This window comes from Suillus bovinus (assembly GCF_016758785.1).
Source record: "Suillus bovinus strain UH-Sbo-P2 chromosome Unknown EDB93scaffold_6, whole genome shotgun sequence".
NCBI lineage: Eukaryota > Fungi > Basidiomycota > Agaricomycetes > Boletales > Suillaceae > Suillus > Suillus bovinus.
Genome location: NW_024542062.1, coordinates 211141 through 237789, shown reverse-complemented (window position 1 = coordinate 237789; position 26649 = coordinate 211141). Strand labels below are relative to the sequence as shown.

Sequence of the window (26649 nt, the reverse complement as noted above, 5' to 3'; positions counted from 1 at the left end):
GTGTGTAATTAGAGGGAGCGAAAGGACCTAAACCAACAAATGCCCAACTTGTACTTTGTCAGGAGTTCGACAGCTGTCGGCCGTCGTCGTTCGGGACCTTCATAACAACATATTGCAATGCAGAAGGCTTTGGCATGGCTACTGTCCAACAAAATGGCACAAATACAGAAGGTAGGGTTTAAGAATAAAAATTTCTTGAGGATGCGGTGCGGGAATACTGAAACCAGTGTGAGATGACGGATCCATGAAACATGCCCAGGCTGAGAGGTTGCAGAAAGTCCTTGTGACAAAATCTGCGGTTGGCTTGAAGCTGAAGCTGCCGACGCTGTGGCGTCACTCGCTTGTTTGCCCCCAAGAAGTTTGGCTGACTGGCAGTGTCAGGATTTCCTGCAAGATGTTCTTTGATTCGTAAAGTCAGTTTAGTCATTGTACGATCTCTGAGTAGCGAAAAGAGCGCTGGCAATAGTGATGGGGTCGTCCTTGCGCTAGCATGATAATAGCGAACCGTCACTGATCTTTGCTTTGTTGGCTTCCTCGATCTTCCCCTTCAGACGGCTAGACTTGGCGAAGTCCCTGACATATGCAGACCCTTGCTCCAGTCCTTAACCTGTAAGAGCCTTCTAGTAGTACCGCGCAATCTGTACAACTAAATTAGTATTGCAGGAACTCGAGAAATACATAATCATACCTTGAAATATTCTTGCAGGTGCCATGTACGACGTCCGTGAGTGCAGTATAGATCCTGGACTCGTAGTTACTAGGGTTGGTAAGTAGATGCTACCATTCAAGTTGCTATTAGATTTTAATGTCCGACACAACTTGTCTGCAGGTGACGCTGTACTACCGCTGAAAACATGATCTTCACCATTTAATTACTTTATTTCACTTAGAATATGCTATGTGGTATTGCATGCTCAGTAAAGTAGCTTCACTGCTTTAAAATTGAGACAAATTACGAAATGGTAGACCGTCTTGACCGACAGTGCATGACTTGATAATTACTTGAGTGACAGTTGTTCTCCTCTCCCAGCCGCCGCGCCGCGAATTCGAACTTTCAAGTTGCTCCGAATCGCGGATGTCTCTCCCAGTATTCTCCCTTCCGACTTTACCTGATGCGCCGCCTAAATCTGTGCTCGCTTTACAAGGTCTTGATCAAGCTTTAGTTGAAGCTGAAGTTGTCAATCCCTCCTCTCGACTACCCATATTACCCGAAGGAGATGATGTTCGCACTGGTTTATCTGAGAGGACAAGAAGGCGCCTCATAGAACTAGGGATTACTGAGCTATTTGCTGGTAAGATTCGTCGATCCACTTGCACACATAACCTGACGACCTCACAGTTCAGACTGCACTTCTTCCTTTTCTGCTAGGTTCTTCCGCCACGCGGAGATCACTGTACGAACCGTATGACCTATTACAAGACGTATGTGTTTCCGCGCCAACTGGAAGTGGGAAAACACTCGCATATGTACTCCCAATTGTTGAGGTAACAAGTCGCGCAATTTTTGGAATTCTTGATTGATTCAATGAGGTCAGATTCTGTCGACAAGAATTGTCACTCATCTCCGTGCTCTCATCGTTCTTCCGACGCGTGATTTAGTCATGCAAGTTCGGGAAACAATAGAGGCGATCGCAAAAGGACGAGGTTTGAAGGTTTGCTTGTTTTTGTCTGATTATCAGTCAGTTTACATTTCGAATCTGCATCTAGATTGGTTCAGCCACTGGACAGCATTCGTTCGCTCATGAGCAGTCGCAACTAGTTGCGGATATGTCAGCCAAGTACGTGTCAGTCCGTGTTTTGTGACCGTATTGACGTTTGCGAAAGACTCTCTGGTGGATCAAGTAAAGTTGATATTTTGATCTGTACGCCGGGGCGCCTTATTGATCATCTTAACGGAACACCCAACTTCTCGCTCCAACACCTTCGGTTCTTGGTCAGCCTCTTTGGTCATTTATCATATTTTTCTCGAATGATTGCTCGTTTTTCCAGGTAATAGATGAAGCCGATCGATTGCTTGCTCAATCATTCCAAGACTGGCTGGCTCAAGTTCTTTCTGCCACGCAACCATCTCCCAGAATGGCCTTTGAGACAACTGAAACCAAAACCCCAGTCCCCCTCTGTGATTCTCTTGCTCCCGCTTTTCTTCACCTTCACAGGGGAGTAGACCTACACACCGTCATCGACGAAAAGAAACACACCTCGTGTCAAAAATTACTGTTTTCCGCGACACTCACCAGTGACCCGGGAAAGCTTGCGGCTCTGGACCTCCGAAATCCAAAGTACTTCGTTGTGCAAGGTCTATCTGATGAATCAGAAATCGATGGCATTCCCAATATTATAGCAGAACGGTTCACTATGCCCGAAGCACTAAAGGTACACGACAGTAAATGCAATCCTGCCAGAAACTCACTCATGAATCATAGGAACACATGATAATTTGTGAGGCCTCCCAGAAACCATTGATGCTCTTCCATCTTGTACACAATCATTCTGTTCGCAATGCACTTGTTTTCACAAAATCATCCGAATCGGCCTCTCGTCTTGTTCGCTTGTTCGAATTCTTCGAGGCTGCTATCCCCTCCAGCGGAAGTGCAATCGTCGTTCGGTCGTATTCGAGTGATCTTCCGACTAACGAGCGCAGGACCATATTAGCGAAATTCAAGGCTCAAGAGGTCCATCTGGAAGTTTAACACATTTTGTTTGCTTGGCCTGATGTACTGACCAGACTTTAGGCTCATATGCTCAGATCTCATATCAAGAGGTATCGACATCAGCCATGTATCGCACGTAGTCAGTTACGACGCACCGGTAGACATAAGAAAATATGTACACCGGGTTGGTCGAACTGCTCGAGCAGGGAGAGCTGGAGACGCTTGGACATTGGTCGAAGAACAGGAGGTATGTCATGTCACAGACCTGCCTATGCCATTTTTGCTCATTGAACTCTCAGGCACATTATTTCAAAAATATGTTAAGAAACGCCGGTCACCTGGAAAGGGTCCAACGGATGAGAATATCGGAGAAAGACACGGTTTCGCTTTCATCGGCGTACGAGGTCAGTACACACAGTCTATTGTCATATACTGCAAAGATAGATGTGCGTCTTCCTAGATATCTCTGCGGAACCTCCGTGACGCGTACACACGATGACCCAGTTGAACCCTGTTGACTTGTCAAGGTCAAGGCCAGCAGGCTTTTGCGGAGGATGATGTGATGAACAGTCCCCTATTTGATTCCTTGCATTGTGGTCGATTACATTTGCATCGACTCAAGCCAAGTTTCACGGCAGCACTAGTAATCAAACGTTTGCTCAACTATTCTCAAGGGCGCCGAATTAGATTTCATGTCCTGCCCTGGGCCGGAACGTTAAATTAATAACATTAACCATAGGCTATTATATGATAGGCTCGTAAAGTTTTGTTTTAGTGACGGCCCGGGAATTTTATCAGCAGTATAACGAGCATGCGATTCGGATGTGACTGCACACATGGAATAGCCTCGGAACTCGTACTTACCGATTACCATGGTCCAGGACCAGACTCTTTTGGTCTGACTAGGCACATTCATGGCTATGTGCCAACAACTCAAATTTCTCTCACTATGCAATATTGTAGGAGTATGGACCCACGTTCAGATGAAGGCAGCCAAATGAACGGGGCGGCGGCAAGTCGAGGAAGGTCACAAATATTATTAAAACATAGCAAGATCACATTTGTTGTATCTAAATCATTATGCATCTCCACTCCTGTCGTAAATGCCTGAAGTATTTATGTTTCAGCTACCACCCTCCAGGGACATTAGAACTTGAAGTCCTAGGACTACCCGCTCTTCTGCGAGAAGGAAGCTCTGGGGTCGTAGAAGGCATCCGAGAACTCGTATTACCATCCTCCGGCCCAAGGTTTAGTTCCATGTCCAATTTCCTAGCCATTTCCCTGTCCATCTCCTCCACCCGCCTCCTACGCTCCTCCTCGCGCCTACGTTCCAACTGCTCTTCATGCTCCTGCTCACGACGGGCAAGCTCGCTGTCTAATTCTTCTTGCTGTCGCCGTTCCTCAGCAGCCCTGTACTCTCGCTCGCTCTCCTCCTGTGCACGCCGTGCAAATGCAAGATCTGCTTCTTCCTGTCTGTGACGCTCGGCTTCTTCCGCTTCAAATTGAGCACGAGCAAAAGCAGCGTCGGCAGCCTCCTGCTCAGCGCGCGCCTTGATGCGAGCAAGCTCAGCTTGCCACCTCCGTTCAGCTTCTTCTTCTTCTGCACGCTTGAGACGAGCCTCCTCTTCTCGTTTGTGACGGGCCTCTTCTTCCTGTTTGCGACGAGTTTCTTCTTCTGCACGCTTGCGACGAGCCTCTTCTTCTTGTTTGCGACGGGTTTCTTCTTCTGCACGCTTGCGACGAGCCTCTTCTTCCTGTTTGCGACGGGTTTCTTCTTCTGCACGCTTGCGACGAACCTCTTCTTCCTGTTTGCGACGAGCCTCCTCCTCTTGTTTGCGGCGGATTTCTTCTTCCCTTTTGCGACGTGCTTCCTCTTCAAGCCTCATCCGCTCCTCTTCGCGCTTCTGACGCTCCTCTTCGTCCCTTCGACGTGCATCCTCTTCGCGTCTCATCCGGTCCTCTTCCTCTTGTTTACGTCTGGCTTCTTCTGCTTTGCGCAGTTGTTCCTCGACTCTTATACGCTCCTCCTCTTGTTTGAGTCTCTCTTCCTCCTCTTGTTTCAGCCTATCTTCCTCTTCTCGCTTGAGTCTCGCTTCCTCTTCTAGTTTGAGTTTCTCATCTTCCTCTTGTCGCCGTCGCTCTTCCTCTTCTCTCTGCTTCTGCTCCATCTCCAATTTCAATCGCTCCTCCTCACCTCGTTTTTGCTCCTCAGCATCTCTCCTTCTCAGCTCTTCCTCCTCATGGCGCCTTCTCTCTTCTTCAACAACTTGAGACTGCGATTCCTCTGCCTCACGCTTCTGTGAATCTACCGCCTCAGCAGCCTTCTGTTCACCCACTGCCTTCCGTCGCCCTTCATCCTCGGTGCGTTCCTCTTCGCGTTTCTTTTGGTCTCCTGGGACTGTAGGTACGAAAGAAGAGGCAGGGGGCTGATTCGAGGGGTTCTGGGAAGGGGAAGCTGGAGGGGCTCCCAAATCAAATGCTGTTGAGGCAGTGGGTGCGGCGTTCTGATATCCTTGCACAGGGGGAGACTGTTGTTCCCCTCGTGCTACTGCCGGGGTCACCTGTGGGCTTCCAGGGAGTGGCAGCGGCGGCGGGGGAGGCGGCAAAAAATATGGTGCTCTGGGAAGAAGTTGAGATTGGGGAGGAGGGACTGGGGATTGCGCGGGGAAATAGGTTTGTTGTTGGTATGGCTGCTGCTGAGGTGGTGCGGGGGTGTATGTCTGAGGTTGCTGTGGGGTTGGATGAGTATATCCTTGCGACTGTGATGAAGGGGGATGTGATTGCTGGTTGGGAAATGGGGTGTATGACTGAGGTGGTGGAGGTGAAGGTTGGTATGGTTGAGCCAAGTGGCTCTGAGGATGAGGGGATTGTGGTGGCTGATACTGTGGTGCGGGAGGCGGAGCTTGATGAGGGGGTGGGGGCTGATATGGCGGGATGGGAGTCGGAGCCTGATGAGGCTGCGGAGAAGATGTCAAGTATTGCTGTGGTTGTGGCGAGGGCGGTGACGCATAATCATGGCGTGTGTAAGATTGCTGATATGGTTGAGGAGGCGGAGATGATATTTGTTGAGGAGGAACGTATCCTTGCGACAAGGAAGCGTATTGCTGGGGTAGTGGAGAAAGTGTTTGTTGAGGAGGAGGAGTGTATCCTTGCAACGAGGAGGAATATTGTTGGTGAGCTTGGCCTGACAGATAATGATTGGATTGCCATTGTCCTTGCTCGCGATGAGGCTGGGATTCTGGGATATGGGGTTGTGCCATATGAGATAAGGACTGGTAATGCTCACTCAGCGAATTTTCTGTCATAACCAAGGGTGTACGAACTCCTAGAAGTTCTGGGGAAAGCTCGTAGGGATGGTCTTGAACAGGAGTCTGTAACAATGATATTGGAGTCGGTGGAGTCGTGTAGAACGAGGACGAGTCGCTCGCGCCTCCATTATTCATAGGGAGAGTCCCAAAACGGCCTGTACGCCCAGCCATCCCTGGGCGTAGAATGGTTGGTAAATGACCAGGCTTTCTCTGGGGTACTAAATCGTCCTCGGGAAGAGGGGGGAGGTCATCAGTCTTGCTCTTCGGGGACTGTCGGCCATGGGGCGAAGGGGATAGCGATGAGGCCTGTGGTTGACCTCTAGCAGGAAGTAAAGATGCAGGTAGCGTACTAGGGGGGATATAGCCTGGGTCACGGAGTTGCACAGTAGTGGGGTTCAGCACAGATGGTGATCCGCCTTTGTGTGTCACAGCATTATACGACTGCGGCCGTGTGAGACGATCTGATTGTTTGATCTTCGATGGACGACGATTAAGAGGAGGAGGACCATTTGCATAGAATGTCATCTCAAGATATAACTCGCCTCTCGCTCCGCCTGAGGTTTCGAGGGGAACCCAGTCTAATAAGATAGTTTAAGCGTACACTAAGCCAGGATTATAAATCTCTTACCATCGAATTCACCCGTTTTCAAAGTCGATTCAATATCGACAATCCCTTTGCCTAAGAGCTTGTCCTCAGATTTAGGCTCATGCTTCCAACAAGACACTTCCAGTTTTCTGTTGATCTTGTCCTTTCCAAGATCTACAAGGACCGGAAAGCGGAATTCTTCGTCCCACACAGGATGTTGCCCGCCCTTGGGATCTGGCTTAGTTTGTTGAGTCTGGCCCGAAAGGGTTGCTTGCGCATATGGGTCTTGCTTGTAGAAAGAAGGTTGGTGCAGATGACGAGCCTTGAGGATGACAACGACTAGCGTCCCAAGTTCCTTCGATTGTGACATAGAGCAATTTAATGGCCAGAACTGCGTTGGCCGTTTAAGTTTAGGTGCTGCTGCACCGCCTGCTAAGTCGGCTACAAGTGCACCGATGCTCACAAGTCTAGGTACGTCACGTAAGGTGTGACATGTGACACCACGCGTCTCTAGCGGAGTGGGAAAACGCGTCAATCGATCGCAAGACGCGCACAGTTCGAGCTCATCATCGAACACGTCCACCACAGCTCAATGTCAGACAGAGCAAAGCGTGCAGATAGACTTGCTGCTCTTGCAGAACTAAAACGAACTCGTGAAGGAGGCGCGCGCAAGTGGAAGGTGCGACATCATTGCCATTTGGCTTGAAACCGTATCTCGAACGCGTCTTCACAGGCTCAAGAGGATGTGGCTATTTATGATGAGGTCACTGATGATCAGTATCACAAAATTGTGCGAGGAAGGCTGCAGAAAGATGACTTTGTCGTGGACGACGGCGTGAGCGGTTACATGGACAATGGGATGGACGACTGGACGGGCGCTGAGAAAGACGAGGAAGACGAAGACAACGAGTACGATACAAAGAAGAAGAAGAAAAAGAGTGAGTTTGATTGTATATTTACATATATAACGTCTGATTTTGGCTTTTCAGCGAAGAAGGGTAAGGATGCTGCATCCAAGGCTAAAGCGAAGCCGAAAGCACCACCGCCCATTGCCAAGCCCTCTATTAGCGTGTACCGTCCAGCTGTCTCGGAAGAGCAGGAAGAAGATTTTATGGCCAATCTCCTTGGAGGCTTAGATGCCGTCCCAGCCCCAGTTGCAAGGAGGCCAAAGAAACGCAAGCCCACTCCATTATCAGATCACGAAGACGTCAACTGCGATTCCTCAGATGGTTTCATGGACGATGCTGCTTTCAATCTGTCATCAAGTGACTTTGAAGACGACTTTTCGACTATGATGAGTCCTAAGAAGAAGCCACGTACAGCGAGTGGTGCTGGAATCACTCCTGCAATCGAGCGAATGTGCAAGTTGGATGTTCATAGTGGATCGGAAGACGGTTTTGACAACTCAATGGATTTTGAGGACATAGACATGGATGCCTTCATGGATGTCGATGACGAAGATCTTGATATCAAACCGGCCAAGGGGAACAAATCTATTCTCGATGACCTAGAAACTAAGCCCAAAGTCAACATGGCTTCGGCACCAAGCAAAGCAGAGCCGCCCTCAGCGCCAAGTTGGCTATCTACCTACGATTCCCTTGCTATCACTTCCGATGAAACCTTAGGTTCTAGCTCTTCCTCGACTTCTAAATCTTCTGTCGACGCTCTTGAATCCGATGGTATCCTCCACTTTTTCTGGCTAGATTACCTTGAACATAATGGCAAGCTCTTTCTCACTGGTAAAATCAAGGACAAAACCTCTTCGACTTGGGTATCCGCATGCATCTCCATCGAGGGGCTTCAGCGTAATTTGTTTCTGCTTCCGCGTCCGCTACGCATTGAGCAAGAGGAGACCGAAGAAGGCGAGTATGTGATGCAAGAAACTGACGTCGTGCCTAGCAAATCGGATGTGTACGAAGATTTTGAGCGGGTACGGAAGAAGCTTGGTATCAAGGGGTGGAAGGGGAGATGGGTTCGGAGAAATCATGCATTCGATGAGAAGGACGTACCAAAGGAGGGCGAATGGATGAAAGTTTTGTACTCTTTTGAAGGTAACACTCAGTTGCCAAACTTTTGCAAAATACTCACTGTATGCGGATAGAGCCCCAAGTCCCTATGAACGCCTGTTCGCCTAATATTGCTAGGATATTTGGGACGAATACGAGTGCGTTTGAGCTTTTTGTGCTCAAGCGCAAGATCATGGGGCCGTGCTGGCTTACCATAAACAATGCGGTTGTCGAGAACAAGGGTGTAAGACTATTCACGGAATGACCCTGAGCTTTCAGCTGATGATATATGAACGCAGATCTCGTGGTGCAAGTTCGAAGCTACTGTTTCGGACCCCAAGAACGTAACACCCATGGGAGACAGCGCTCCAGAGCCTCCCCCTCTAACAATAATGAGTCTCGCAGTACGCACCGTTGTCAATCATCGCGAAAACAAACGGGAAGTCGTTTGTGTCACGGGACGCATATGGCGAGATGGTCAATCATCTTGCACCTCTGCTGGAGAATATTGCTAACTTGATAGCGTATTATGTAGTTCAACTTGATGATCCTACACCCCCCGAGCAACTCCCGTGCTCTGTGCACACGCTCGTCCGTCCTCTTGACCGCTTCCCTGCTAATTTTGAGGCTCAGGCGCGAGCAAATGGACGGGGCATAATCTCACCAATGAAGAACGAGCGTATGCTCCTCAACAACTTACTTGGTGGGTCTCTCCTTCAATTGCAACTCTTCTTGATCGTTGACCAGATATCTTACAGTCACGCTGCACAAAGCAGACCCCGACGTCATTGTTGGTCACGACTTTCTCGGTGTTTCTCTTGATGTCCTCCTCGGCAGAATGAAGGACCTTAAAGCGGAGCACTGGTCACGCCTCGGGCGGTTCAGGCGCTCGAAATGGCCACCTATAGGACGTCAGGGCACAAACATGCGCTTCCTAAATGGGCGCCTGCTTTGTGACCTCGCCAGTGATGGTGCACGAGTAGGTTTCCCACTGGCTTCTGTGAGACAGTGACTGATGAATCGCCATCAGAGTATGATTGCCTCCACAACGTGGTCGCTTACTGAGATGTGTAAAACCCATCTCAAATCGGACAGGCAGGACATCGACCCAGATGACACCGCAACCTACTTTGACGATACTGTATCAACCCCAGACACACTCATGACGTTTGTGCGGCATTGTGAGCTCGACGCTCATTACCAAATGGCCATTGCATCGAAGGTTCAGGTTCTGCCTTTGACAAGACAGCTCACAAACCTTGCTGGCAATGCATGGTGAGTTCCTATGGTCGGTGATTTGGCCATTAATTAAGCTTTGTCTCAGGAACAAAACGCTGAATGGTGGTCGGGCTGAGCGGAACGAGTACATTCTTCTGCATGAGTTCCACCGCCTGAAGTACATCTGTCCTGATAAGACCTACGGAAAGAAAGCGCAAAAAGCAGAGCCCGAAGCAGATGACGCGGACGGCGAAGGGGGCGGCAAGTCGAGCAAAAGCAAACGTGACAAGTTCAAGGGAGGTCTCGTATTTGAGCCGAAGCGTGGACTTTGGGACAAGTATATCCTCGTCATGGACTTCAACTCGCTGTATCCGAGTATCATCCAGGAGTACAACATCGACTTCACTACCGTCGAGCGCTCACAGGAGGATGTAAATGATTAGACTTGTGTTTATGCTTCGATGCTGACACTCGAGTGCAGGACGACGATGACAAGATACCAGACCCACCGCCACCTGAGGTGCCTCAGGGTGTCCTTCCACGGCTTATTGCAACACTAGTCAATCGGCGGCGTCAGGTGAAATCACTTATGAAGGATCGTTCTATATCGCACGCAAAGCTACTGCAGGTTTGATAGTCGATGCCGTCCCTTTTGACTACTTGCTCATACTCATCTTTGACACAGTATGACATCAAACAACAAGCATTGAAACTGACGGCGAACAGTATGTACGGCTGTCTTGGTTTTGAGTACTCGCGATTCTACGCCAAGCCTCTCGCTGCCCTAACTACCTTCAAGGGTCGTGAGATCCTGACACATACCAGGGAGCTTGCCGAGAGTTTACAACTAGACGTGAGTGTAATTCTGAGACATGTTAGTGGATTTCTCTGACTCGTCATAGGTTGTCTACGGCGATACTGATTCGGTGTTCGTCAACTCCAACGTGACAGAGCTTTCCGAGGCACTGAAAATTTCTGCTGAGTTCAAGAAGGCTGTCAACGACCGATATAAACTTCTCGAGATAGACCTTGACGGCGTCTTTGCGCGTCTCTTACTCTTGCAGAAAAAAAAATATGCAGCCTTGAAGGTGGAAGAGGGATCGCGGACATCTACAGAAGTTAAAGGTCTAGATATGAAGCGCCGAGAATACTGTGCTTTATCGAAGAGCGTGTCCCAGTAAGTCGTGCTTTGTGTCTGTGTTGACTTGGTACCCACACCTTCCAGATACGTCCTGGAGCAAATCTTATCTGGCGAACCAACGGAGGTTGTAGTAGAGAACATTCACGAGTATCTTAATACCATTGGCGAAAATGTTCGCGGCGGAAAGATTAAATTGGAAGACTTCATTGTATACAAGGTACCCTCCAAGAACTCCTTTCGACGTTTCTTGGTCAATCTCACACATGACTCAGCGCCTAGGCAAAAACCCAGAAGACTACCCCGATGCTAAATCTCAGCCTCATGTGCAAGTCGCTTTGAGATTAAAAGCAAAGGGTGGAAGCGCCCGTAACGGCGACGTCATACCCTATGTGTTCTGCGTCGCTCCTGGTGAAGAGACCGTGAAGACCGCACAGGCAGATCGCGCAAAGCACCCAGACGAGATCAAGAAGGCTGCAGGGGAACTCACCGTGGATTACGAGCACTACCTTGCGAACCAAGTCCTGCCACCCATTGAGCGATTGTGTGAGCCTATTGAAGGGACAGACAGAGCACGGTTGGCTGAGTGTCTCGGTGGGTGTTGCAATACCGATGCCTGCGAAGTAAACTCATTGTTTTTAAAAGGACTGGACCCGGGACGTTATCGCATTAGTGGAAGCACACCGGCCGCATCAGCGCTCACAACATTAGACTCCCTCGTCTCTGACGCAGAGCGGTTCCGCGACGTGGCTCCATTCCTTGTACGCTGTCGCGGGTGCGCAGGACAGATGGCATTCCCCCCGGTTTACGATCGCGATGTATGTGAATGCATCACAATTTGTGCTTAAGACCGTCTGACATCAAACAGGCGTCAATTCTGTTGTCATCAGGGCCAACCTGCCCCTCGTGCAGCGCCCCGCTGGGTTCGGCGAGCCTGCAGACCCAGCTTGAGGTGCAGATTCGGTCGTTTGTGGCACGGTACTATGAGGGATGGATTGTTTGCGATGATCCAGCGTGCGCGTACGAGACGCGGTCGATGCGAATGTATGGCTGGCGGTGCGGAGCAGCTGGAGGCTGTAAAGGTAGAGTGCAGTTCAAGTATGGGGACAGCGAGTTGTACACCCAGCTCCGGTATTTCTCGACACTGTTTGATATCGAGAAAATCGTCAAGGCTGCACAGGGCAGCACGAGAAAGGGTAAGCGTTAGTGCAGTTCGTCAACCGACCGAGATATCTGACATTTTTGCATAGAGGAAATCGTGGCTGTTGCAACAAACAACGACCCATTCCTCCGGGCGATGTCGAGGGTAGTGGACAAATATATGGAACAATGTGGACGATGCTGGGTTAATCTCGGTGCATTATTTTCTAGCATGAACCTCTGAGTTCATGTCTAAACAATCGCGCGCGGATATGATAGTCATATTGCTACAGTACAATAGATTGGCCTTCCTGTATCAGTATTAGAACAACGCTGCAACTTACAAATAGTATTGCCTCGATACCCGATATCGATGTTATTCTATACAAGTACGATAAACCTCACAAGCCAAACATCAGCTGTGTAAGTAAAATATTGCTGGTAAACGGCTCACCCTTTGGGAGTGCTCTGATGTCGGATAAAGCAGCTCGGAGCTACACCCATTTATCAAATCGTGCAAAGGCTCGGGCAACCGCAGAACGAAAAAACATTTATAAAAGTGTCCTCGAAAATCCATTCCGAATACAATGGTTGTTCTGATCTCCTCCAACCTGCAACGTGTCTAACATCTCGAGCTAGGCCCTCAATCCCATCAAATGCGCAAAAATTGTTCCTCGCGAAACTCATAACCACTTTGGAGAGCGAGGTGAGGAACGGAAGTCGAAAATCCTTCAAGGCATGCGCTAGGAAAGCCCTACCACAATCAGAAATTGCAGATTCGGTGGAAGGAACAAACCCGAGCTTAGGCTCGGTGGTATGTTCCAAAACCTCTGCATGCGCCGTAGGTTCCACCTCTTCGCAAGCTCCGGTCGTTAGTGAACTTGCTCCATCGTAGGGTTACATGACTGTCGGTATCAACGAAGTGACAAAGAGACTTGAATTGCAGTTGAAGTACTCTGTCCGACATTCAGTTACACTCACTACCACGTCTCCCGCCAATCCAATATTCCCCGAAATGTCTCCCATCGCTGTTGTCTTTGTGTGCCGTGCCGATGTCAATCCTCCGATTTTATTGGATCACATCCCTCACCTTGTAGCAGGATGCAACTCTACACGCCTTGGATCCAACCCCTTAGGAGCTCGACAGCCCCTGAAATTGATCGTCTTACCAATGGGCTCAGAGTCCGCACTCGCGCAGGTGCTTGGTCTGAGGCGAGCGTCCGTAATTGCCATTCATGTAAGCGTTTCAGATGTCATGATCCTTACTTCTGATGCCCTCGATAGAATGATGCCCCGTATTTACCAATCTTTTGCGATATGCTTCAATCTGTACCTGTAATCAGCGCACCTTGGCTTGTACCTCCAATCCAGCATAATTCTCCGAAATGTTTGATTCCCACTCATATCAAACAACTCCGCACCACTGCACCCAAAGATATGAAATCTGCAAAAGAACAAAGGGAAAAAGCAAGAGTTACAGCTAAGAAGAATGGTACAAAACGTAGGCCCATCCTTACGAAGGCTACGCCAGACGCATAAACTCGCGATACACAACGTCACGCTCCATGTATTGGTGAGTGCTCGTCTGCAAGTACCGATTAATTGCTCATCTTATCGTGACATAGTTTGTTGTTTATGTGTACCATCCTCTTGCTGGGGCTTGTATCAATTCTATGCAGCAGTTCTGTATTTGATGGGATTGAGGGTTGGCTTGATTTTCATCTGTTCGCCGCTTTGATCGCACCAACATCCCAGAGGATGTCTGGATCACTTTACGGGGCAGGGACAATGCTGCTCGCGCAAATATGATCCTCCCGCACGCCGAGAAGGTTTCCAGTCACCCAGAGTTCCAGCCCGGTTCCGAGCAGTTTTGGCTGGTCTACTCGGAGCCTACAACTTCCAACATCAGATTCATACTATCCTGCACGGAGGGACCATTGGGCACATACCCCCTTTTCATTATTCCAGTATCCCCCATTGAACTGAGCCTGGAACTCCTCCAAGGTTCCATGGAGGCATTCTGCGATGCGCTTCTGAAAGATGTTGACTTTAAAAGGCAGAGGGTCTTCTCTGTCTTTTCTGTTGAACCAGTTGCCGAAGCTTTCGCTAGCGCATGGGAGAAAATCGCAGAGGTCAAACGCATCAATAAACCGTACTATGATGCATTTTTTTTCGATTTGTACTCCTGAGACGTTCAAGGTCTGCGACAACCCTCCATCAGTGGATGAAGTCATCGAGCTACGTCTTGCGGTATCACAGGATGCCGACAAATTGATAAATTGTGTGAAGAATTTTCCGATACTTCGGTAGGTCTGCTGTATTACTGTCTTTCAAGCGGACCTTTATTGATGAAAATCTGTAGCATCCATTCACTCTCTCTTCCGAGCGAGCTTCTGAAGAGGCCAGGCTCATGATCGAAAACGACAGGTTTGGGTATGCGAGATCGAGAAGGATGGAGAAACTGATATCGCGACTATTGTGGCTGCCACGCGGCAGTCAGACACTGTTGCTACCATCACGAAGGTCTACACGCCAAACAAGTGGCAGCGTCAAGGATATGCTAAAAGATTGGTTCGCCGCGTCTGCAGAGAGTGAGAGCTATCAACTATGAGATTGTACTATGATACTAACTTCTGCTCGACCAGGTTGTTGATGACCCACGAGCAAGTTGTGTTATACGTTGGCGCTAGTAATTGCTCAGAAGTTGTACCAACAAGTGGGCTTCCGGACTCCTTGTAAAGAGACTCCTGAGCGTTGGCTTGAAATTGGTTTTGATAGAGACGAAGTTGAACTCGGTGACTGGTAGACTTTAGGATATCCTGATTTGCTCTGCTTGTTTCCTAATTTGTCTGATATCTTACATCTTGTCTGTAGCATAACCCTTGTCTCTAAACTGTATTGTCTATATCGTTGGCGTTCCGATTAGTATACATAGTTTGTTTATACACATCCTGAAGCTTTCTGCATGCATGCCCTCCGTGGTAGATCAATCGGGACGGCCACTCAGAGATTGTCTTGGATACACGGTACTGAAATATCAGATTGACACATCTACATATTATAAGGACGGAGCGAGCGAAAGTGGAGCCCACACATGGCGTCGACACCATATTGCCAATCGCTCCGTCCTAGATTGATAACAGATGTGAGGTCTTTGTCTTACTTCGCTTCAATTGAGCGCTATTCACAATGAGCAATGAGCAAATCAAGGGAATTTATCCGGGGATTTGAATCTAGGCTGCGAAGCAACAGCTCTTGCCAAAGTTCGGTATGTAGCTCATGGAGATCACTTAATTCACTCCCCTCCAAACACTAACATTGACGCATACTAGCACCAACCCCTTGGCAAAGTCCATACGTCAGTTTCTGGGAAAAGTCAAGGACAATGTAAATGGTGATGCTTTGAAGTTCGAGATTGCTATTTCTTCTCAAGATGCCGTTATATTTCGCTGATAATTATTTATTGATTGACATACTTGGGAAATGCCTACTTGTGCCAGGACGATGGACGATCTCGAAAGCTGATACAGATGTCTAGATATCGACATTGGAGATAGATGTACATTTTGTCCGAACCAAATGATGAAAAGCAGGCAGGCACGTCAACCCAACAGTCCTTTGACGTATTTCAATACCTCTCGTGGCTGCAAAATATGCAATTAGTTTTCGCTCGAGATTGTCTAGTTGCGCACATAAACTCACCCCTTGGTTCTTTACCTTTGCTACCATAGCTTCTACACCTTCAAGCTCGTCGTCAACACCATGCACTATTTCATTATCCCCTCCGGAAAGTGATAAGCGTGCATTCCGCTGCCGCTCGCTCAAGCCATGGCGAAGCACAACAGTCAGCACAGCACGCCACCCATCGGTTGTGCCGTCTGCCGCTGTATTAGCAGAGACAGGCGAGGTAGAAGGCATGGGCAGTTTCGGTACCACCGTCGAAGGGACGACGAATGGGCAATACGATCGATGTTCATTCAACACATCAAACTCTCTCTTCTTTGTTGATGAATGTGATAGCGGGCTGCCGCCTGGCAGTAATGAAGGTGTGAATGCCCAAAGACCGACGCGTCGTTGGCACAAGTGACAATGTAGAAGAGATGCATCCCGGGCGCTTTTCCCGATGTCGCTCATCCGTGGCGTGCGCATGCGCACAGGTGTACCTCCCAACTGTGAGATACCAGTAAGGGGCGAAGAGAAGCTCGGAGACGGCGATTCCGCCCGCTCCCATCGAGCTGTGCGTGAAACTGATGAAGATCTGGACAAAGATGGGGAAGCTGGTCTGGACATCGTACTTATTCGAGAAAGTGACGAAGTTCGATTACGTTCCGAGGGAGGAGCAGGCGGGGCCAACGACCAGCCGAAAAGGGCAATCACAATTGCGGTATCAGATGGCTCAGGGTCTGCATCAACCTGCATTGCCGACTCATTGTCAGATTCTGACTGTGCCTGAGGAGGCTTGACTGAGGCGATTGCTGAACGAAGCAAGGCAAGCTGAGAGGCCGACTGATGAAATGAATAAGCATCACAGGAAAATGTTGCAGTCCAACTCACCAATGGATGTTTGATCACGACGTCTGTCAACAGAGGGTCTAAGGAGAGCGCATTGGATTTGATGTCCCGTGCCATGACAGTCGGTGCTTGCAGCGGCACGCGGTAAATCGACGCTAATGAATTAGGTGAGGAAGGAGACCAGGTACAGCTCGACAAAAAAAAAAAGACTCACAATCACACTGTCTAGTATGCCAAGGGCATCCATCCTTGTGCATCTCTACTAACTGGATGCGTTGCTTCTCAACAAGCGCATTGGCTATTGTACGAAAGAAAAATGCTCAGTGAAGTAGCTTGTCATTTACCTACCTTCTAAACCTTACCGGCTTCTCGTGTCATGCCGTCCCGCCCCACAACAACCCATGAAACATCACAAATCCCACACACTAGCCTGTCTTTGCCATCGTTCACCCAACCGCACTTTGCTGCAGCTACAGCATCAATTTGAGGCGGCTTATTTGCGTATGTCGCCAACTTGTAGGTCGACAGACGGAATAAAAATGACTGGGTGGATGATGGTCGGTATTGCGAGGAGAGCGAAGCTGCTGGAAGGCTGGGGTGTGCAAAAGGGGTAGCTCCCTTGCTCTTGGAGCGTGCCAAAATCGCAGCCAGGTGAGGAGCAGACTTAAGAATATCATGCTTATCCGGAGTACTGTTGAGAATGGAACAAGACGAGAGCAAGTTCAGAGGATTCCAAGTTGCAAACCGCGAAATTTGACTGACTCGATGGATGGTTTTGGTATGTTGGAATGGATCCCATACTTGGCGAGCGTAGAGTACAGAGAGCGGGTCATGTGTGGTCGTTTGGAAGCTGTTGGCCTTTCAGGTAAGGGTTTTTCGGGAGCTACTGCACTGTCAAGGCTTTGGAGGGCATCATCGAATTTGCGCTGAGACATGCTGCTCAGTAGGGGCCTGTTAAGTTTGAGTGCTCTGCTTACCTTGGTAGCTCGGATAGATATCAGTGAGCTCGTAGAGCTCGAGTCTAAACCATTGACAGAATTCACAACTTCTGTAGTCGACATGTCGAAAAGTGAAGTTGAGCGTAGATGGTGGTCGTTGATCAGCGCTTGGCCGGGACCAACACCGTATTAATACGGCAAGCACAGCCACACAATCTGCTGTGCAGTGGATACCTTGTGTGAACAACTACTTAATCAACACAATGAACAAAAGGCGGAACATTTTTTAACAGTTGCTCTTCAAAGTATCAGCCGAAGTCTATTATGATCTATCATTATGAACATGAGTCGTGTGATCCCTATTACTACTGTCTGCCTTCATCCACCCTCTCAAACGCGCCATTGAGCGTCGCTCTCTCTGCAATCTAGTGTTTTTCTGCTCGATTTTCAAAATCTTTACTACCGTACGTGCAGCCTCCACATCATTCCGAAGATAAAATGCCTTGATAAACATCTTGAGCATCGGCTTCGTATGCTTCTCAAATGATATGTAAGGTGGAAGCTTTGACAGCGCGAGTGTTCCAATAGTGCGCAGAGGTGGAGTGCTAAAAGGTGGATGGGAAGCGGAATAGATCCCTGCGGGGTATCCACCACGAACCATGTGGTCGAACAGCGCACGTAAACGTTGATGATCGAACGCAGTCCTCCAAACTATCAGCGCCTTCAGAATGATATTGACAGTTATTCTGTCAGGCGCAAACTGCTGGTGCTTCACGAGGTTGTCGAGGAGTCCCATGAGCTTCCGGACACGTCTGCCGTTTCTTGGGACCGCACGTATAACGACACCGTGCAAAAGCGTGTTGCCTAGGATCGTCCGGCTTTTGGTGTCCACCTTGCTTGCAACACGACTAAACGCGACCTTTGCGGCATGCGGTCGCCTAGCATATATTAAACCTTGCAGAACTCTGTTGTATGCCGGGCCACTGCTCGTAAGGCTCTTGATTAAAGTCCCCGCTGGCCAGAAACAGCCACCTCGGAACAGGGAATGAGACTTGCGCCCTGTGACAAAAATATTCCTGGATAGGCGTCTACTAGTTGTCGCACCGAGGCGTGTAGTAATCACGTGACGTAGGTTGATAGCACATCCCCTGCGAATGCCAACTAGAATTTTCTGCATTCGCAACGCGCAACGAAATTGCTTGCGGCGCAAAAAGAGGCGAACCAGCCGCAGCAAGAACGAGAATTGAAAGAAGGCCGGATGAAATTTGATGACGTTAGAAATAATAGCCGTAGTCTGGAACCCACTGCCCCGAGTGCATAGCTCGGCTAGAAGAAGCTGGAGATGCCCACGGAAGTGAATGGGGGGAGGGGAGATCGAGTAGAATTTGCGGAGGGAAATCCCAATGTCATCGATCAGATCAGTATCGTGATGTTGATGCCTCGTCTCCCTGAGAAATCGAGCAATACTACTCAGGAGGCCTCCTACTTGAACTCGAGAGAACTGTTCGTGCTTTAGAAACCCCACAGCATGAGGAGCTGGGAGTGCCCTAGCCAGAGTATATGCGGTATCGACATCAATGTCACGTCCACTGCGGACACCAATGTTGTACAATATGCGGGCGAGCTCAACATCACGATGAATGAGGTTCCTGACAGCCGCAGACGCCACAACACTTTGGTGCTGCATGTCAGTCGAGTAAAAATTCAACGTCTTTATGACGAGTTCCACTCCGCACCCACGGACTTGCATCAATGCAGTAAGATGCATCGCCGCCATTGCTGCTAATTGGGTTCCCTCTACGGTGTCTGAAAAATCGCCGGTCCAAAGTCCGAAGTTTATACTCGACTCCAGGCATGCTGCGAATAGCTCCGGATCCACTACTGCACCGGAGAGGCGAAAAAGAGAAGTCGTTATAGCACGTGAAATGAGGGTGGGGTGTGATTCATTAGGCATGAGGTGCAGCCAGGACTCATGAAGAGAACGTATCATCTCTTGAATACGTCCGCGGAGAGCCCGATGGTGAAGAAGGGCTGAACCCGCGGCTCGCGTAACCTCTTCGAGAATCGCAAGGGCAAACAGGGTCCGCCACAGGGATGTATATCCATCCAAAGGAAAATCAAGCGACGTAATGGGAGTTCCATTGCCATTGCAGCTATACAGCAGCGAACACAGAAGGAGATTGCTTCGCCGATGGACTATTGGAATGTTGGATGAAAAAGCCTCGTGCAGCAACTCTGTAATGGCTTTCACATGGGGGAAGGGACTTGGTACGGGTAACGGAAATACCGAGAGAGCGGACGTGAAAGTGGTAGCATCAACAGGTACAGCAATCGGAGACCCCGTAGTATCCCCACACGGCGACGGAAAACGAGTGACCCGGATTGAAATGGCTGACAGAATGGATTCCAAAAGTGCAGTGTCTGTGTCATGAACTATCCCCAGTAACAATTTCAACACTTTTGGATGAAGAATCGGATGAGTAAGAAGGATGGAGGTCATCGCATCAATGGCCCACTGCTTGTGAAGAGGGTCCGTGCTCGACAAAAGTGCTGTCAAATATGGAACGTGGACATCTGGATCGAAAACATGTCGCGAAAAGTGGAGGTATTGTTTCCGGGCGCGGAACAGAGAGCGATCAAATGCGCGCGGGTCTGCTCGATTTAATTTTAATTAGACCGAACTACGAATGAATGCGATAAATTATCTTACAACCGGGCTGGCCATCTTTGGAGGGGGAAAGGTTCGCCAACTCGGCTCGCATCATCCAATATCTATCCGAATGCGCCGGTGTCATGCCCCTCTGCTGCTTTAACGATACAACCTCCTTCACAAATGCCCAGTAGTCACGAGTTACAGAACCCTCTTTCACATAAGGAAGGAGTGAACTAGTATACACACATTTTCTTGTTGAGTCAACAGACAAGGACCCAAAAAGACCAATCAAAGCGCTAAGCATTCCTGAGTTGAGCTGCGATAATTGGCCCCGTGCTTTCGCGGAGATATAAAATGAACGAATAGTATTGGGTGTCGGCCTGCTGGAAGGGTCCGGAACCAGGGTATGGGACGTCAGGACTTTCCGGAGAGCACTTATGGCGCGAGTGCTATTGGATGGACCAGACTCCTGAGGATTATCTGATGTCATGAGGGATCGCTTGCTCTTGTTCTGAGTCCCGGTACTGCGCGGCAAGCATTCTTGGATATGGGCGCTAGCAGAAGACAGTAACCTAAAATTGAACGACAGTCAAATTCACGCATTGGGTATTATGAAACTAAAACTAAAAACCTGATTCTTTGAGCACCATCGACGCCGCCCAAAACTCGGACGGTCGACAGACAGCATCGCAACATTCCATGGCATGGACGAATCGGGAACACGACGCGTTGCACGTCACGTTACAAGGTGAACATAGAATCGGAATGTCCCGGCGGACGTTGAACCTTGTTTTTTGAACTGCAAGGCATTTCCCGGTCAATCGAAACTTTAGCGGGAAGGCCGGATACACATATATTCACAATATCCTCATTCAGTCGGTCGCCTTGAAAAATCCATTGGCACACTGCTGGTGCGTAGTGCTAGATAGGAATGTGTGATTTGACTGATGGGCATCTAGAGGTCAATCGGGAGGCACTGATTTTTACTTAAAACAATCACATCTGTATATTCATGTGAGTAACATAACTTATCATCTTGTTTGACATTTCAACGGGTAGTGTATCAGAAATCACAATGGGTGCTACTCGTGCGCAAAAGGAAGTTTACTTCGTCAAACTAAAGGAGCTCATCGCCAAATATCGTGCGTTTCAATAGTTTCATTTATGTCATACTTCTTGTTTTAATAACGCGCCCGCAGCCTCCATCTTTATCGTCAACGTTGACAATGTTAGCTCCAACCAGATGCACCAGATCCGTGTTGCTCTCCGTGGCAAAGGTGTCGTCTTGATGGGCAAGAACACCATGGTTCGCCGTGCTCTTCGTACTATCCTTTCGGAGAACCCCCAGTTCGAGCGTCTTCTTCCCCACGTCAGGGGTAACATCGGTTTCGTCTTCACCGATAAAGAGCTCAAGGAGGTCAGGGACATCATTGTTGCCAACAAGATTGCCGCCCCTGCTCGTGCCGGTGCTTATGCCCCCAAGGATGTCTTTGTTCCTGCCGGAAACACCGGTATGGAGCCTGGAAAGACCTCCTTCTTCCAGGCCCTCGGTATTCCTACCAAGATCGCTCGTGGTACTATTGAAATCTCAGCCGAGGTTCAGGTCGTCACCGCTGGTAGCCGTGTCGGTACATCTGAGGCTACTCTCCTCAACATGTTGAACATCTCACCATTCACGTACGGTATGACTGTCGTCCAGATTTTCGACTCTGGAAATGCGTTCGCTCCTGAAGTTCTCGATATTGACGAGAAGGTGCTCATTGACCGCTTCTTGTCTGGTATCCAGACCGTTGCTGCCATCTCATTGGCCCTCAACTACCCCACTGTCGTCTCTGTCATGCACTCACTCGTCAACTCGTACAAGAACCTCATTGCACTGTGCTTGTCCACGGACTACATGTTCGAGGGTGCCCAGAAGGTCAGCTCAAATTCGATTCACCTAATATTGAGATGCTTTCAACACACACTGAAAATGCTGACTTTCACGGATGCATAAATCTTGTTTCTGAATTTTTGTCGAGCTTATCATGTTGAGCAACGAAGCTGATTCTTTACGCAGGCCAAAGAGTACTTGGAGAACCCTGATGCATTTGCTGCTGTCGCTGCACCTGCCGCCTCTGAGGCCGCACCCGCTGCTGCTGAGGCTGAGGCTGAGGAGAAGGCAGAAGAGAAGGAGGAGTCTGACGATGACATGGTAAGTTGCCCTGGGTTTGCACAAATGGAAATAAACCCTTACGCGCTGTTCTGCAGGGTTTCGGTCTGTTCGACTAGATTTTACGTCGTGTCATGTTATTTACTGTCACGTACATCATCTAATGCACATGCAAGCTGATAAGAAGACTCACTGAGCCTCGTGTTGATGAAACGATCCCCATAAATATACAAGTCAACCGGGAGATTGCGAGGCGCCTATCCATGCATCTACGTAGACTTTACATATATAGCTGAGAGATTATCGTCCATTCACCGCTACACGTTGGTCGATGTGTACGTTTCTCACTGGCTTTTGTAGTTGTACCGGTACGGGCGTGAATGTCAGGCACCCGATGGATTGACCAAACTTGGACTAGCGGGACCGTGGTGCGGAGTTCCCATACAGTCATGACGCAGGAGGTTGGAGTACACTACCAGGTATAAACAGCAAAGTTAGCAGAACTCGAACAACCGCAATCGACAAGTCTCCTTCGCCATCGATCTAGACATTTTTCACGATAGGACTTTGATCACGCGAACGTTTGCCAGCCTTCTCGCTGCCCTTCAACCATTTCATCACAACAGATCTGATAATCACCCGTATTCGGCCTCTCCTGCATGTTTTCAAAGAGATCTACTTACTTATAAATTTCATCTTTCCATGGCACCCTCTCTCTTCCCAACCTCCGCAGAAAGCATTGCAGATATGGAGGGCAAACATCTCATCGTCGTCGCCAACCGTCTACCCATCACAATCACGAAAGATGCTTCAGGCGAATACCACTTCAAAATGTCTTCGGGTGGGCTTGTATCAGCCCTCTCCGGTTTCAAGAAATCGTTAAGCTTTACCTGGATCGGTTGGCCGGGTTTCTACATTCCACCGAAAGACAGAGCTTATGTCGACCAACGTTTAATGGAGGAATACTCTTGTCAAGCTGTATATCTTGATGATGACGTCGCTGAAGGGCATTACAACGGCTTCTCTAATTCCATTTTGTGGCCACTATTCCATTACCATCCAGGAGAAATGAACTTTGATGAGGAGAATTGGCTCATGTACCGTCAAGCCAACTTCCGATTTGCGGAAACAGTACGCTCGCAAATCACACCCGGTAGTATGGTATGGGTGCAAGACTATCACCTTATGCTCCTTCCCATGATCCTACGCGGCCTCGTTGACGGATCATCTGGAGGTGATTACCAGAAACAAGAGTTGACGAAGATCGCGGAGGGTATCGAAGAGGAAGTTGATATCTCTTCTGAGAGAATACCCGACGTCAAAATAGGGTTCTTTTTGCACACACCCTTCCCCAGCAGTGAAATTTATAGGTAAGTGATCCTCCTTTATTGATCGCTTACCCCGCTGACCCTGCGTTAGAATCCTCCCTGTTCGTCGCGAAATTCTCCTGGGTATCCTTTTCTGCGACCTCATTGGCTTTCACACTTACGACTATGCTCGTCACTTTTTGTCTTCTTGCACGCGCATCCTGGGCTTGCCAACAATGCCAAATGGTGTTGAGTTTGAAGGCCGCTTAGCTCATGTTGGGACATTCCCTATTGGCATCGAACCTTCTTCATTCATCCAGGTATGTATCACGACGTAAAGTTACATGAGTCACTAAGGTTAACAACGTGCAGAACCTAGAGAAGGAATCCGTTAAATCTCGCATAGCTCAACTCGAGCACCGTTTTAATGGAGTCAAAGTTATTGTTGGGGTCGATCGCCTCGATTACATCAAAGGTGTTCCCCAGAAACTTCATGCTCTTGAGCTCTTCTTGACGCAGCACCCTGAGTGGATCGGCAAAGTTAGTGTGGGACTGTTTGTCAATACCTGTTTGACTTACTCACATCACCAGGTCGTGTTAGTTCAGCTCGCTGTGCCGTCTAGACAAGACGTCGAAGACTACCAAAATTTACGATCGACGGTAAACGAGCTTGTCGGTCGGATTAACGGTCGGTTTGGTACAGTCGAATTTATGCCGATACACTTCATGCACAAGAGTCTACCGTTCGACGAGCTGTGTGCCCTTTACGCGATTAGTGACGTTTGTTTGGTGACGAGTACGAGAGATGGAATGAATCTGGTAAATCTTCTCAGTTCTTCACCCATGCGGGGTGATACTGACGTCATCACCATCAGGTCTCGTACGAATATATTGCTTGCCAGCAGGCTCGTCAGGGTGCAATGATCCTCTCCGAATTCGCCGGAGCCGCACAGAGTCTCAACGGATCAATCGTCGTGAACCCTTGGGATCCTCAACAAGTCGCAGACGCGATTCACGAAGCTGTCACGATGGATACGGAAACGCGTGCCGAGAACCACCGCAAGCTTTTCAAATACGTCAACAAATACTCCGCGGCCTTTTGGGGCACGAGCTTCATCAAGGAAATGGGCAAGCTGAAACAGGACGATTTGGACAAGGAGGGTCAAGCCGAGTTGAAGCCCAAGAACGACGAGGGCGCTGGTAGCGATCTTGTTGGAGGGCAAGTGCCTACACCGCAGGTGGTAAGCCCGGGTGCATAGACATCTGGGAAGGCAAGTATCATAACTTCTATTTAGGCACCGGGTCGGATGATTGCGTTGCACACTTTGCGCTTCACTTGGGGCGCTATACGTTGGCTCTTCCATATGATTATTCCATATCTTCAATGGTTTTCTAGAACATAGATGGGGTCTCACATTACTTGACGCTGGAGAGTAAAGTAGTACGTAGAAGCATGAGGTCAACACGTTTTCTGGTTATGCATGCCCGCGACCAGTTTTCATGTAGCCCTTCGAGAAAGATCTCTTAACAAGCGCGAAACACCTGAACTGGTGACGTTGTGGATGAGCGCTCCGGTCGCGCGTAGTAACTAGTACGTCAAGTTTCTCTGTAGACTTTCTCGAAAAGCGTAAAGTTGCTCGCCGTTCCTATAAGAAATGAATTAGAACCGTCATAGGGCCTCAACCAGTTACCTGTTTTAGCAACGAGCGGCTCAGGGTTTCTCTTTGTTCGAAGTTGACGTTCTTCCCGAGTATCTCAATTAAAGAACTTCGACATAAGCCCTTGACACGAAAAAACGGGGCGTAGGACATGTCAGCGTATTAACGCCCTCATTTTGAGCCAGGTGACTCACGATCACAGCGTGAATATCGTGAAGTGGCGTTCTACCGTCACAGACCTTCGTTGTCAACGGGCAAAGTTTGAACGTAGTACATAACGCAAAAGGGTCAGCCAAGCTGAACGCATTTTTTTTTCCAGAATCTGACATGCCCTTGGTCCGTATTGAAACAAGGTTCGAAGTGACTCGGGCAGTGTTCTGACTCCAATTTTGTCACCGGATGTTTTCTATTGTCTTGTCGGCGCAACGCGCAAGGATGGAGTCTCGATCGAATTGTTTTGGGATTCGAAATACGAACAACCCTCCAGCGCAGCATCGCTGTTAGACGGGTTCGATTAACCCAGTCCCATGGAATGGTATACTGACGTCGAGGGGCTTTGTAAAATGACCACCTGAGTAAATCCGACGAGGACCATGAATAGGGAAATGTCCAGCCCTTGCAGATGTCTTAAGTTTACGCATCTTTTCCGAAGCACACGCCCAATGACATTCCATTCAACGCCACTATTAGTATTAGTATGAGTATTAGTAGCAGTGGTAGTAGTCATCACATCATCCGCAGACAAGACATTTACCGAGATTGAGTTTCAGGTGAATCAGATCGGCAACTTTTTGTGTTTTATTTGGGTCAGCTGTCAGTACAGCAGGGTGATTTGGAAGGTCCTTCTTGATCGCAAAGATGTGTATTAGGATGAGTTTCCTTGGGCGCCCAGCACGTTGACGGTCCACGGGCTCCGTCCGAATGAGTAGTGGCTCATATCCGCGCCAAAGTGGTCGAGAGTTGTTTTTGCATACCAGGCAATGTGCGAGAGCACCATCACGGTCGTCGATTCAACACGATGAAACCGCCATCGGTAAATTCAAATGAGATCCTGATCCATTAAGTCAAAGGTCGTGTGAGGGACGTGGTGCAGGTGACGCGCCTCACGCGATGGTCGGCAGCAAAACGGAAGCAAGCGGCAGACGTGTGCATTTGTTGATTCCTGTGCAAGTTCATGTAAGTTGCTTGCTTTATGGATTTTGTGTTCCTGCGCTAGACCCATTTTTGCCATGGACATGGTTGGTTGGATTACGTCCTCATGTCCGCGCTAGTAGTGTTTGGTGATCCCGCCCGACTCATCGGGGGCAGTGACCGACACCGACACGATCAATATGGCCGTGTCGTGTGCCAGCGGAATATAGCCGAATTATGAATGATTGGTA

General features: G+C 48.9%; 9 protein-coding genes across 9 annotated transcripts; 6 read left to right on the top strand and 3 right to left on the bottom strand.

The window, feature by feature from the left end:
* The first annotated feature begins 976 nt into the window (after window positions 1-976).
* On the top strand, window positions 977-3515 carry EDB93DRAFT_1122215 (P-loop containing nucleoside triphosphate hydrolase protein). Its single transcript, XM_041448587.1, has 10 exons — window positions 977-1292; window positions 1340-1485; window positions 1536-1652; window positions 1708-1778; window positions 1825-1933; window positions 1990-2373; window positions 2424-2680; window positions 2733-2898; window positions 2951-3055; window positions 3112-3515. Exons 1-10 carry the CDS (start codon window positions 1076-1078, stop codon window positions 3148-3150), a joined length of 1611 nt encoding a protein of 536 aa, XP_041311677.1. The 5' UTR covers window positions 977-1075; the 3' UTR covers window positions 3151-3515.
* Window positions 3516-6209: 2694 nt separating this feature from the next.
* On the bottom strand, window positions 6210-6915 carry EDB93DRAFT_1238293 (C2 domain-containing protein; the record flags this gene model as incomplete). The annotated part of the gene is made up of 3 exons (XM_041451528.1): window positions 6210-6276; window positions 6399-6537; window positions 6588-6915. 3 exons carry the CDS (start codon window positions 6913-6915, stop codon window positions 6210-6212), a joined length of 534 nt encoding a protein of 177 aa, XP_041311676.1.
* A 181-nt stretch (window positions 6916-7096) lies between these two features.
* Window positions 7097-12418, top strand: EDB93DRAFT_736069 (uncharacterized protein). Its single transcript, XM_041457273.1, has 17 exons — window positions 7097-7224; window positions 7279-7483; window positions 7535-8596; window positions 8647-8795; window positions 8851-9028; window positions 9087-9254; window positions 9310-9530; window positions 9582-9826; window positions 9876-10200; window positions 10251-10397; window positions 10455-10622; window positions 10672-10946; window positions 10995-11127; window positions 11183-11501; window positions 11553-11725; window positions 11776-12103; window positions 12158-12418. Exons 1-17 carry the CDS (start codon window positions 7138-7140, stop codon window positions 12289-12291), a joined length of 4317 nt encoding a protein of 1438 aa, XP_041311675.1. The 5' UTR covers window positions 7097-7137; the 3' UTR covers window positions 12292-12418.
* A 100-nt stretch (window positions 12419-12518) lies between these two features.
* On the top strand, window positions 12519-13586 carry EDB93DRAFT_1077566 (uncharacterized protein; the record flags this gene model as incomplete). Its single annotated transcript, XM_041445323.1, has 4 exons — window positions 12519-12640; window positions 12687-12918; window positions 12943-13284; window positions 13332-13586. The coding sequence occupies 4 exons, from the start codon at window positions 12519-12521 to the stop codon at window positions 13584-13586; spliced, it is 951 nt and encodes a 316-aa protein (XP_041311674.1).
* A 7-nt stretch (window positions 13587-13593) lies between these two features.
* On the top strand, window positions 13594-14362 carry EDB93DRAFT_736213 (uncharacterized protein). The gene is made up of 2 exons (XM_041457274.1): window positions 13594-13620; window positions 13673-14362. Exon 2 carries the CDS (start codon window positions 13853-13855, stop codon window positions 14234-14236), a length of 384 nt encoding a protein of 127 aa, XP_041311673.1. The 5' UTR covers window positions 13594-13620; window positions 13673-13852; the 3' UTR covers window positions 14237-14362.
* Window positions 14363-15523: 1161 nt separating this feature from the next.
* On the bottom strand, window positions 15524-17656 carry EDB93DRAFT_1122192 (C3HC zinc finger-like-domain-containing protein). Its single transcript, XM_041448586.1, has 6 exons — window positions 17537-17656; window positions 17322-17485; window positions 16922-17250; window positions 16774-16857; window positions 16602-16714; window positions 15524-16553 (listed from the first exon to the last, which is right to left on the bottom strand). The coding sequence occupies exons 1-6, from the start codon at window positions 17618-17620 to the stop codon at window positions 15582-15584; spliced, it is 1746 nt and encodes a 581-aa protein (XP_041311672.1). The 5' UTR covers window positions 17621-17656; the 3' UTR covers window positions 15524-15581.
* Window positions 17657-17819: 163 nt separating this feature from the next.
* Window positions 17820-20640, bottom strand: EDB93DRAFT_1246431 (uncharacterized protein; the record flags this gene model as incomplete). The annotated part of the gene is made up of 2 exons (XM_041452445.1): window positions 17820-20149; window positions 20208-20640. The coding sequence occupies 2 exons, from the start codon at window positions 20638-20640 to the stop codon at window positions 17820-17822; spliced, it is 2763 nt and encodes a 920-aa protein (XP_041311671.1).
* Window positions 20641-20949: 309 nt separating this feature from the next.
* EDB93DRAFT_735802 (ribosomal protein L10-domain-containing protein) lies at window positions 20950-22738 on the top strand. The gene is made up of 7 exons (XM_041457272.1): window positions 20950-21061; window positions 21110-21164; window positions 21218-21292; window positions 21350-22068; window positions 22210-22344; window positions 22401-22670; window positions 22721-22738. Exons 3-6 carry the CDS (start codon window positions 21226-21228, stop codon window positions 22419-22421), a joined length of 942 nt encoding a protein of 313 aa, XP_041311670.1. The 5' UTR covers window positions 20950-21061; window positions 21110-21164; window positions 21218-21225; the 3' UTR covers window positions 22422-22670; window positions 22721-22738.
* Window positions 22739-23004: 266 nt separating this feature from the next.
* EDB93DRAFT_1238288 (glycosyltransferase family 20 protein) lies at window positions 23005-24868 on the top strand (the record flags this gene model as incomplete). Its single annotated transcript, XM_041451527.1, has 5 exons — window positions 23005-23672; window positions 23722-23929; window positions 23982-24149; window positions 24201-24428; window positions 24485-24868. The coding sequence occupies 5 exons, from the start codon at window positions 23005-23007 to the stop codon at window positions 24866-24868; spliced, it is 1656 nt and encodes a 551-aa protein (XP_041311669.1).
* Between the last annotated feature and the right edge of the window lie 1781 nt (window positions 24869-26649).